Source organism: Antechinus flavipes, chromosome 5 (genome assembly GCF_016432865.1).
Source record: "Antechinus flavipes isolate AdamAnt ecotype Samford, QLD, Australia chromosome 5, AdamAnt_v2, whole genome shotgun sequence".
NCBI classification, from domain to species: Eukaryota; Metazoa; Chordata; class Mammalia; order Dasyuromorphia; family Dasyuridae; genus Antechinus; species Antechinus flavipes.
Window position 1 is genome coordinate 144,890,606 of NC_067402.1, and position 13,049 is coordinate 144,903,654.

General features: G+C 34.9%; 1 protein-coding gene across 3 annotated transcripts in view; it reads right to left on the reverse strand.

Moving 5' to 3' along the window:
• The window catches only part of LHFPL3 (LHFPL tetraspan subfamily member 3), a 718,932-nt gene that overhangs the window by 242,256 nt on the left and 463,627 nt on the right, over positions 1-13,049 (reverse strand). For all 3 annotated transcript variants that reach the window (XM_051962557.1, XM_051962555.1, XM_051962556.1), the window contains exon 2: positions 4,130-4,366. In XM_051962557.1, coding sequence (XP_051818517.1) covers positions 4,130-4,366 — 237 coding nt within the window. The remainder of the gene's footprint in view (positions 1-4,129; positions 4,367-13,049) is intronic.

A 13,049-nucleotide genomic window follows, 5' to 3' on the forward strand; every position in this document is an offset into this window, starting at 1 on the left:
AGTAATAGAGAGGCAGCAAGATACAAACGGTTCTCAAACCTCATTTCAGTTTTTAGTTTTAGTTTTCTTCTCTAATAGATCCCACCCCAACAGAAACTAGTGGCAATTAGCAAAATTGGTGTGAATTTCCAACATTCAAGAATAAGTCTTTTAAAAAAATTGTTCAGGTAGTACTTTAATTATAATGGAAAGGAAGAAATTATAACTTACAGATATCATGTAGAGAATTACATGCTTCTTTATAAAAATTATATAAAAACTTGGGAAATGAATGATTTCCCCCCCTTAGGCAATTGGGGTTAAGTGACTTGCCCAAGGTCACGCAGCTAGGAGGTGTTAAGTATCTGAAACTAGATTTGAACTCAGGTTCTTCTGAGTTTAGGGCTCATGTTCTAGCCACTGCACCACCTAACTGCCCTGAAATGAATGATTTTTGAAAAAAAATACATATGATATGAAATAGGAAGGTACAGCAAAATGTTTTTCTAAGTTGCCAGCATCATTATCATTCAATTTAATTTATCTAGAGGTGGATTTTCTAGTTTTCAGAAAAGTCACATGCAGATTTTATGGTAGCTGTATTATATTACTGTGTCTATAATAATTTTTACTGCTTTTTGGGGGGTATGAGGTGAGATAAGTGAATTCATCTAGGATATAGAGAACATCCCTAGAAGAAAACTACTTCTGCAATTTCTAGTGTCAGAATTTGTTAGAATGTCATTGAGAAATTGTGTGACTCATCCTCATTCACACAACTCAGTTGTGAGACTTGAAGATGGGTCTTTCTGCCTCAGTGTAGCTATTTTGTCTGTCCACTACAGCGCCTCTTTTTTAGCAAATTAAAATGACTAAAACACATAGTAAATTTCACAAAACTTTTACAAGTACTCTCTGAGGTAGGTAATAATACAAATGTTTAACCTGCAAACTAGGTAATTATCTCCAGTTTGTAGACATACAAATTGAATATTCCTTAAGTCATTTGCTTAAGAGTCATAGAAGCAAAAAGCATCTCAAGTCTCTGAGGTCACTGCTCTTTCTCTTATACCTCATTTAATTTCAAGACTTATTGTTTTCTCTCATACAGTAATAGCCTACAATGATCAGATAAAGATGGAATACATTTAGGAGGAGGTAGCTAGGTGCACAGTGGATAGAGTACTGGACCTAAAGTCAGGAAGATCTGAATTAAAATCTGACTTCAGATATGAGCTGTGTGACGCTGAGCAAATTATTTAACCTCTGTTTACCTCAGTTTCTTTAACTTAAAAAGAAAATAATAATAATAGCACTAATTTTTTGTGCTTGTGAAAATCAAATGAGATAATTTTTGTAAATTTCTTAGCACAGTGCCAGAATGAGGGCTATATAAATGCTTATATACTTCCCATTCTTTTCACCTCCTGGTCATTTCTTCTTGCATAATGCAGAAGTGAGTGGTGTATTACTATCTTTTAAGGACTAGATCAAGGCCTCCAATTGGCCAGGTACCAATGACTTTTTGTTGTTGTTGTTGCTAACTTGCTTTCCCTTTTCCTATCTAATTTCTTACTTTTCCTCTCTTATCCAGAGTTGAGTGATATTTCCTCTGGAGGGTTTTTAAAAAATAGTTGCTTGAGTCATATAATGAATATACTCACTTCTGAGGAAAAAAATGTTCTGCCTCTATTATTATATAGAAGATAGACACACAAACAGAGCTTTTCTGAAGTCTAAAGCTGATATTTCAGAACAAAAAACACAAATGAACTTAGTTCCTTCTAGTCAGTCAGTCGATCAAATAGTCAAAAAAGCATTTAGTAAGTGCTTTCTGGGATCCACATGGTTCAGGAGAGGAAAGTGAGACAGGTGGCCTTGCACAGCCCTCCCTCACTTAAATCCAACTCACTTTCATGTTATGGCATCAGCTTCCTAATGTCATGGTTCCTCTTCCAAAATGAAGGACAAATAGTAATAACTACGTACCAGGCGCTGTGCTAAGATCTAGGGATACATAGAAAGACCAAAAAAAGTCTTTGCCTTTGAAGAATTCCCTTTTAATGAGGATACAAAATGCCAACAACTGTTCATACAAGATACATACTCTACAAATGGAAGGGAATTTTAAGGGGAAGGCACTTACAGTGGAAGGATTTGGGCTGAATTTTAAAGGAAGACAGGGGAAGATTTTTTTTTTTCAGGGACTGGACACATATTATTTCATCAAGTACCATAAAGATTATTGTCACTAACTCCAGTAAATTAGTGGGCATAAAAGTGTGTTAAAATTATAACCATGAGGTATCATTGCTATAATAACTGACAATGAGGTTATTATTAATATTGTTCTTACTGGTAACAATAATAGCACTATAAATAATAGTTTTTATTATTATTTCTGGTAATATATATTTATAACAACAGTAACCATAGACTCAGATCATAACAAAAACTGAATGTTAAAATAACTCAAAAAAGATCTCCTTCTATTTGTTGAGCAGATGATTTATGGAAAACTCATAGGCTGATATGGTAGGAATTTCAGAAGATGAGAAGGTACAGACCGTTCAGCTGTAGGATCAAAATCAAAAGCCTAATAGATTCATTGAAGTAAAAATGCACTATTAATGTTTTATATCAATTCATCAAAATTGATGCCATCATGTGTTCTGTTAGTTACTGCAAATAGCAATACTATTATGGTTTTCCTGGAAATTATCAGTACCTAAGTCGACTTTATTGTAGCACTGTTCAGAATCCAGCACCCAAAACCCAGCACACAGTGCTATTTTTGTAACGAAAACATATTCACTAGTGGCAGAGTAGAATATACCAATCTGTCACTACTTAGTCAATTATATTATTTCTAGATTACTTGATCAGGGATATGAAAACCTCATTAAGTGATTGCTGCACTCATGAATCTCCCTGTTTCACAATCTCTTAGAACACAATTTTCTAGTTGTAGATGTAGATCTAGTTGTAGATTAATATCACATAGGGATATTAATATATATTAAAATTTATTTGGAGATTTTTCAATTAAGTGACAATTTGAAGTAGGAAGCTAAGTTTCTTATTTTTGAATGTTTTATTCCAGATTACAATAAAAACAAAACAAAAAAAAAGTTGAGAAGCAAAATGATCATTTGAAGATGGTGATATAAGTTCAAATAGTAGCAGCTGATGATGATTCTCTACTTAAATGAATTTAAATTGGCAGCAAAGGACAGACTGAATTTTTTTTTACAAGAACATGATTAGAAATATAGCAAGAAAATTAAAAGACCCATCTTGAACAACTGCTTATTCTGTTACCAATTATTGATTTACGGGATCATTTATGATCATTCACTGCTTCTTTATTTATCATCCTGGTTTTTAGTGTTTGGGGTAAGAAATTTCTCCTTGAAATGGTCCTAGGCCTTCTGGTTATCCAATGACTGGTTTTAAACATGGCCAACTATGAAATTAATTTAACTTCCAGATCTAATGATTTGGGGTCAGTAATACCATCTCACATACATGAATGGAGATTGTATAGGATAGGCAGTCAGGGAATAGTTTGTAGTGTTGATGGAAACATTTCCATTGATAAACTCATGATCTGAGTATTGAATATCACTGTATCAATCCTACAGAACAAAGCCTGAAATTAAAACTTTGAAATTAATTTTACAATAAAGCTGGTAAAGGTTATGACTTTCTGGGAGTTTATGTTAATCTGGTACACAAGTAATTTAAAAAAGTGTTTTTCTAGAGACTGATACAATTACTTCTCCATTTATCTAAATAGATAAAACATTAAGGCATCCCCATATTTGCAAGCATCAACATCAAATCAGAATGGGACAATGAGATAGAAAGAAAAAGAAATTTGAAGAGGGCTAGTTAAATGGTGTCAATGGAATAGAAGCTTTGGAAATGTCTAGGAAAATAGGCTCTTATTTTGAGCTTGTAGGGGAAAATCCTGAGTTGATACCATTTGAAAGAATTAAGCAAAAAAAAATTATTGTGTATTAGATGATGCAACCAATTAGAAGTTCAGGCAATGCACTGGTATTTAATGGTGGGGGTGAGGAGGGAAACCACCATTTAAGTTTTGTCCTTGAGGCTGCCCAGAGATAGTTCCCTAAAGCACTCTTACCTTTGTTTTCTGCCTTCAGTTCTTCTGCCATCAAGCTGTCTTGTCGGTTACCAAGCACAAATGCCAGAAACGAGAGAATCAGGGCATCCAAGATTCCAATAATAGCCAGGATGTATGCCCAGCGGACTGAACAAGCCCCAAGTGTGTACTTGTCTGTCTTTTCACCGCACATCCGTTTTACCTCGTCTGAATCCCAGCCATCAGGGAAAATCATACAGCCAAGTACAAGACAGGCAGCTTAGAAAGGGAAAAAAAACACAAAGAGAAAAATGGGAAAGTGTTCACATAACCCTCACTTTATTAACATCTCTCTGGATCATTCTATAAATGGTTATTTTACAAGATATCACTCAAAGGACCAATGTTTATCATGACAACCCTATTTGGGTGTTTGTTCTGGTTATCTTAAAAGCAAAGATCCTCTAATGAGTCTTTACAAAAACTAAGACTCTGACATTGAGCTTCATAGGGAAAAGCCTGGGTTATCTTAAAGGGACCATCTTTAAGAAAGAGTAACACATCAAACATTTCCTTTTGACTTCCATTGCTAATTTTGTCAAGAATTAATTCATAACACTACAGAATGAGGACACAGCATTGATTTTAAAGGGCTGTGATAACAGCTAAAATGGAAAATATTCATCATGGAAATTGATGCTGCAAAACTTTATTAGAAACTGAAATTCAAGGAAAGGGAATATATTGTTTTCTAAACATTATTTAAGGGATCCTATGAATCCTTCATATGTAAAAATATCATTTTGGAGATGAGAGTCCTCATCTCTTAAACTCAAAATTAAAAAAAACCCACATAATCCATAATAGTATTTTTCTCCCCAAACTCACTTCTATTCTTAACTTCCTTGTTTTTGTCTGTGACACCATCCATCACACAAGTTACAACCTAAGCAATCTTCAAGTTCTCATGCCCCACAGCTAATCAGCTGCTAAGCTTTACTGATTTTACCTTCTTAACATCTCTAGCATCTGTACTCTTCTCTCTCTTTGAACCACAATAAATCTGTTACAAATTCTCACTGCTTCTTGCTTAAGCTACTGCAATAGTCTTTTAGTTGATTTTCCTGTTTTGCTGCATCCAAAATATCCCTTCTTCCATTTACCCTCCACAAATCTATTAAGTGGATATTCCTAAAATTATATCAGACTTCACCAGATTCCTACTCAAATATCATCAGTGTAATTTCCTGTAATTTAAGAATGCCTGAACTCTGGCTCTCAAGTTCCTCTCAAGTACTATTTCATATTATTCCCATTTGTGAATACTGAATTTCAATCAAATTCACCTGCTACCTATTCCTTATATATAATATTACATTTTATTCCTCCATACCTTTGAGAAGTGATTCCCTCATGCTTAAATCCACTCTTTCTTCATGGAGAGAATGCCTCTTGAATCACATACTTTCCTCAGGGCCATCTTCTTCCTCTATGAGATCTTTTCTAATTCCTCTCCCTCCCCCTGCCCCTACTTATGAATAGTTTTTTCCTCTTAAAATTCCTTACTATTATTTTGTATATATATTTTCTATTTACTTAGATGTATATATGTTGTATCTCTCCAGTAGAATGTAAGCTTCTTGATGGTAAGGGCTATTTCATTTGTCTTTACCTAGTATAGTGTTATGCACCTATTAGGTTCTTTCAATTGAATGACATGAAATAAGAGAATTTAGATAAGTTCTCTCCATATGGCTCCTGTTATCACTGCTTATATTCGGTTCAGTTCTCTAAAAGTAGATTATTTAGTTTGAAAATAAGTTGTATTCAAACTCTATAATAACTAGGTTACAAAAGGTAACCTTTTTTAGAGGTTTATAGTTTTGAGGATACTTAAAAAATTCTAAAGATTCTAATTACTTCTTCAATAAAGTTTTTAATGACTACTGAAAGATAGGTGTGTTATACTGGGTGTGATCAAATAGTATGGGTCAATCCCTAAAGCCAGTATGAAGGATTACCACTTCATTCCTTGCAAGCATGGATACTGAGCAAACAAGTTATCAAGTGTCATGATGCTGTACTGAATTTTGGCCATTATTTTAGAAAGATGTGTTTTACACTGTAAGATTCAGTATTCTGAGGGTCTGAGAACCTTGAGCCTGAATAATCAAAGAATGTGAGCCAAAGAAGGGGCAAAGATCATACACATAGAATAAAAATGAAAGAATCAATACAAAAGAGTTAAATTTGAGGAGTAAGGCTGTGTAAGGGCTTTAAAAACTCAACAGAAGAGTTAATATTTTATCTTAGAGGCAAAAGGGGAGCCTGAAGAGTTGGTTGAGTATGGGTTGACTTGATTAGATCTTCACCTAAGGAAAACCAGAATTCTTTCCATTTCATCCAAGGTTCTCAAAGTATGGTCTGAAAATATCTGGGAAATCCTGAAACCCTTTAAGGAGATCTAAAAGGTCAAAATTATTTTCATAACAATTCAAAGACGTTTTAATTTCTGACATAGTATATATTGATAGATAAAATCCACATAAACAAAAGTTCTTTGAGAGGTCCTCAATAAATTTTAATAGGGTAAGAAAGAGGTGGTTGTTGTTTGATTGCTTGCTTTTTTCTTACTCATTTTTTCCTTTTTGATCTGACTTTTCTTATATAGGATGATAAATGTGGAAAAATGTTTAGAAGAATTGCACATGTTTACCTATATTGGATTGTGTACTGTGTAGGGGAAGGGAAAGGGAAAGGAGGGAAGGAGAAAAATTTGGAACACAAGGTTTTGCAAGGGTGAATGTTGAAAACTATCTCAGAATGTATTTTGAAAAATAAAAGGCTATTATTAAAAAAAAAAGAAAGTAAAGATTTAGCAAACTGATTTCTGATTTGCCATTAGTCTAGGTTTCTGGTTTGGTATCTCTTTGGTTAGTGGGATCACCTTGCTGATGTGGACAATAACCCATTACTAGAGTCTAAATACAATAAAGTTCTGGGGACTTATGGGCTTCTTAATAGTTGAGCAAGCACCACACTATTAAGATATGTTAGCTTAAAAGAAGGATGAGATGATAAAAGGTTCATTGATTTAGATTTGAAATAGTCCTTAGAGCGCTTCTAATCCAAAGCACATTTTCTAGATGAAGAAACTGAATTCTAGAGAAGTCAAATGTATTGTTCAAGATCACAGCTATGAAATAGAAGAGTCAGCATTTGATCCCAGGTCCTCTGATTCCAAATCCAACATTATTTCTATCCCACCAGATAACAAAATGTTTTCTGGCCCTTAAAAAATACTGTTGCCAAGTAAATGGATACTACAAAGGATCTGATCAAAAGTCTGATAGTAGGGATTCATTAATATAATAAACTTTAGCTATTAACCTGGAATGGATTCTAGGAATTTAGGTGCATTTTGTGGATTAGTTGTAATAAATTATTAGAGTGGGAGAGGACTCCAGAGAGCCTTAAGTCCAGTCTTCTTATGTTTTTGTTGAGGAAGCTGAGGCTCAAGAAGTGAAATTGGGAAGAGATCCTAAGCTGCTTTTACAGGGCTTTTTGTATTGTATCACACGGCATCTACATCATAAATAGTTGTTTGATTTAGAGGAAGTTGAATAATTTTGTTGAGTTTAAATCTATATCCAGGTAGCACATTTCTATCTCACCCCCCTTCACATGTTTATATAGACACCAGGGCCAAGTCTAGGGCAATGAATTGATAACACATCCATAAGAAGGAAGGTATCTCACATTTAGGGCATTCAGGGAACCCAATGGTTGGGGCAGCAATAAAGCAGCAAAGACCAGGGAATTTTGGTTGGTGGGGGAAGGAGAGATGATGAAGAGAAGGGTTCTCAACTCCAATGTCACGGGAAAGAAGGCACCAAGAGGAATATAGCATAGAATATAGATATTTCCAGCATAGAAAGTTGTGGTCCTAAAAGATCCCAGAAAAAGATGCCAGGTGAAAGGAGACAGTCTATCACATGAAAAGCTAAGTTTTCTGGACTACCAAAGGTCCTTGTTTCCAATAATGTTTAAAGTTCCTTCTAGTTCTAACATCTGATGATTCTAAAATATGTGAGCTCTCTATAACATGAGCTATGTCTCTAGGGAGCTAAGTCATGAGACTTAATTTATTTAAAGGAGCATAAAAGCTGCAATTGTGAAAAGTGGGTTATTTGCTATTTTAACTGGGACAAACATTTTGATTGTTTTATGTAGATTAAATGATTTTTTCCAGAAAGCAAAGTTTTTGTTTTAAAAAAAACCCCCACAAAACCCAACAACAATCAGCAATGTTCAAACCACTGGTGTAGACCCTCATCACCTCATGCTTGAATTATTAGCACAGCTTGCTGGATGGTCAGCCTCTCACTCCAATCTTATCCCTGTTCCCATTTAATATGGCTCCCTATTATCTTCAGGACCAAGTATAAAATTCATCTAGCTTTTGATGAACTTCACAACCTGGATCATTTCTACCTTTCCAGGCTTTCATACATTGCTACATTCCATGTAGTCTGTAATACAGTGACACTGCCCTTTTTCCTCTTATGTGACACCCCATCTCCTGGATCCACAGATTTTCAGTGGTTATTTCCTTATATTCTATGTCTGGAATGCTCCAACAATTCATTTTCTACCTTTAAGTCTGAGCTAAAATCATCCCTTCTGAAAACAGAATTTCCCAATTTTCTTTCATTGGGCAAGGCTGGGCAGCTCCATTGGAACTCAGGGGTTGTAGGATGATGGTTCTAAAAACACCTGGTTCTTAGGCAAATATTGGCCAAAACATATTCATTAGAGTCATGGATTTTGGGTCAAATTACAGACTGTCCAAACTGCAAGTGATGTTACAGACCACCTAGTCCAGACCTTTCGTTTTCCAGGTGAAGAAATGAAAGTCCAGAGACATTAAGTGACCTGTTGGAAATTACACAACCTGTAAGAAACAGAACAAAGCATGGAACTGTTTCTCTAAGACTAGTACTTTACTTTGTACCATGGTGTTGCTCTTAAAGCTTAAAATTATGATTTTGACAGGTCATTGCTTTCCTAAAGTCAGCTAGACGGTAAGAGTGCTGCATCTGAGGTTAGGAACACCTGAGTTCAAATCCAGATACTCACTAGCTGTGTGACCCTGGGCACCTTCTATCTCAGTTCCTTCACTGTCAAATGAGATTAACAATAGCACCTACCTCACATGGTTGTGAGGATTAAATGGAATAATATTTATAAAATACTTAGAATAGTATTTGGCACATGATAGGCTCTGTATTATTGCTAGTTATTATAATTTGTTGTTCAGCTATGTCTGATTCTTCATGGCCCAATTTGGGGTTTTCTTGGCAAAGATTCATGATATCTTTTTCTAGCTTACTTTACAGATGAGGAAACGGAGGCAGACAGGATTAATTGACTTACATATGGTCACACAGCAAATTTAAGCTCAGGAAGATGAGTCTTCCTGACTCTAGGCCTGGCACTCTATCCACTGCACTACCTAGGTGCCCATTGTTGTTATTGTCATTATTTTTGCTGTTAAGATGATGGAGGTGTTATATTTGAAAAGGGACATTGTACATTAATTGTTGAGGATATATGTGTAATGGAGTAAAACATAAACAGGAAAGGAAAGGTAGGAAGAGGGCAGATTGTGAAGAACTTTAAATGATAAAGTTAAGAGTTTACACTGAATCCTGGAGGTAATGGGGAATTACCTGAGTTTATTGAGATAAGGGAATGGCATTTAGACCTGCACTTGAGGAAGATCAGTTTGGCAGTTAAATGGAAGATGTGCTGGAAAGGAAAGAGACTTGAGACGTGGAAGGCCAATTAAATGACTATTGTCAGTTCAGGTGAGGGGGCAGCTAGGTGGTGCAGTGGATAGAGCACTGGGCTTGGAGTCAGGAAAACCTCAGTTCAAACTCAGCTTCAGAAACTTCTTAGCTGTGTGAGTTCAGGCAAGTTACTTAACCTCTGTCTTCTACTGGAGAAGAAAATGGCTAAGTACGTGGATGGAAGTCTATGAGGTCATAAAGAATCACACATGACTGAAAAAACTCAGCAATAATAATACATATAGTTCAGTGGAGAGTTAATGGAGTTGGAACCAGAGTTCAGAATTGGATGAGTGAAAAGTTACAGGAGAAGTGTTATGAAGGTAGAAATGACAAGATTTGTTAAAAGACTGGATATTTGAAGTAAGTGAAAGTGAGGAGTTGAAATGCCCCTGAGGTTGCTCTGAAAATCTGACTATACAAAAGAACTTCTTCTTTTGTGTCCTTTTGTCTTGGAATGGGGTAAAAAGGAAAGAAGAAGAATGAATCATCTCTAGGCCTAGGAACCCAGAAGAAATGTTCACTGAATTCAATGTTCCATGCTTCCAGTTCATATTTCTACTATAGTTAATTTTAAAAATTGACATTAAATCCAAGCAAACTCAAATAAGTTTGCTTTAGAAACATTTATATTTGTAAAAAAGTGAATTTCAAAAATTCAAAATAAAAATGATGTTCTTAACTTCTCAAGCAATCAAAAGATTGCTTTTGGATCACTAATAGCTTTCTTTGACAAATTATTTATTTGTATGTTTCCTTTTGTATAATTGGACTTAGTAAATACTCTGTTTTTCTGGTTCTGCTTTTTAATTTTTTCATGATTTCGAACTTTTTTCTGTTTTCTTTATACTTAGTCTTTTACATTTCATTACAACATCCTCTTATATGGATACATTATAGAGTTTCAGAGCTGGAAAGAACCTTAGAAGTCCCCTAACCCAAACAGGGACTGTTAGGTGGTGTTTTAGGATAGAGAGTCAGCCCCGGAGTCAGGAAGACTCCTCTCTCTGATTTCAAATCTGGCCTTAGATACTTACTAACTGTGTGATCCAGGGCAAGTCATATAAATTTATTTGCCTCAATTTCCTCATTTGTAAAGTAAGCTAGAGAAGAAAATGGCAAATCATTCCAGTACTTATGCCAAGAAAACTATAAAAGGATCACAAAGAGTTGGATACAAATAAAGAATGACTAAAGTCTAAACAGAAATCATTATCATCACCACCATCACCACCACCACCACCACCACCATTTTCTTTTTCTATTCTCCCTCCTTTTTCATCTTCATCTTCTTCTTTCTTCTTTTTTCCTTCTTTTATTCTTCTATTCTTCCTTTTTCTTCTTCTCCTTTTCTTCCTCCTCTTCTTCTTGCTTTTGTCCTCCTCTTTTTTCTCTTCCTCCTCTTTCCATTTGTCCTCCTCCTCCTTCTCCTTCTCCTCCTCCTCCTTCTTCCTACACTATGTGTCATTAACTTTGCTAAGCACTTGGATTACAAATATAAAAGTTAAGGTCATTTTTGCCTCTAAGTATTTCATATCCTCTTATTTTATTTTGTTTTTTCTAATTTTAGCATTTTGTTTTTTCCTATTATACATAAAAACAATTCTTAACCTTTATTTTTCACAATTCTGAATTCCATATTCTCTCCCACCATCCTCATGTGCCCCTAATTGAGAAGGCAAGCAATTTGATACAGGTTATAGATGGTTAGTCATGCAAAACATATTTCCATATTAGTCTTGAAGCAGGAATCTTCTGTATAATTTTACCAGCCCATCTAACTCAGCAGCCCTCTCAGTGGAAAATGCTAGATGTGGAGTCACTGAAACATGGGATCAAATACCATTGTTACATTTTACTAGTCAGATGATCTTAAGCAAAAAACATTTAATCTCTGTAAGCCTCAATTTCTTCATTTATACAATGAACTGTTAGACTAAGATGGCCTTAGAGGCCCCTTTTGCTTTGAATCCTTGCCTATTGTTCTTCAGACCCATATTGGATAGCCTCTCTCTTGCCATGAATTCACATTAGAACTAGAACCAGGCAGAATACTTGGAGACTTTCTTTGTCTCAGAACATGGAGATTTAGATGGAGCCAAAATCTGAAATAAGGATTTTTAAAAGAGCATGTGATTTTGGAATTTTATTTACATTTTGAAAACAGTTTAAATCAAGAATAACTAATATATATTTCTAATTAATTTTAATTATTTTATTACTTGCAACAATTAATTATTTAATTATTATTTATGTAATTAAACATAATTATAATTAATAAATATATATATATAACATTATAGATATATAAATACATATAAAATATATAAATAATTAATAAATCAAGATTTTGCTTTTGTTGTATGTTCAAGCATGCTTGTACAGGACAATCATGTACAATTCTTCATGACTATATTTAGGGTTTTCTTGGCAGAAATCCTGGAAGGTTTTTCTATTTCCTTCTGTAGACCATTTTCTAGATGAGTAAACTAAGGTAAATAGGGTTAAGTGACTTGCCCAGGACCACAGAGCAACTAAATGTCTGAGGGTAGATTTAAACTGAAAAAGAGAAGTTTTCCTAACACTCTAAGCCTGGAATTCTATTCACTGAGCCACCCAACTTGCCCCAAAGCTATCACTAGGGTAGGGCAACTAAGCCTTTGTTCCAGAGCACTGAATTTAGAGATGGTATCACTTGCAACTATTAAAATGCAGAGAAATAAATAGACTTTAGCATCCAGGTTCTAGATCAAAAAAAATATTAGTTACCATAGACTGCTAGCCAATACTAAGTTGGGCTAACCTCCCTTGTCTCATGTGGTTCTTTTATTTCTTTCACTTATTGGTCTTTCCAAAGAGTGAGCTTCCAGATGTCTTGGATTTGCTGTTTCCTTTGCCCAATGGGAAGGTATTTGCCCCACACACTCTGCCTCTATAACTGAGAGCACTTGACTCAGTTACAAAAGTTCTGATTTACATTGTCATTCCTTGGAACACAAAAAGCTGTTTCTTTCTTGGAGGGTAAAGCCCTCTCCTTTTATGATAAGACTCCAATTATTCAGTGATGCTTTTTCTTCCTTTCATTTTCAAAGGTAAAATTTCCCCTACCC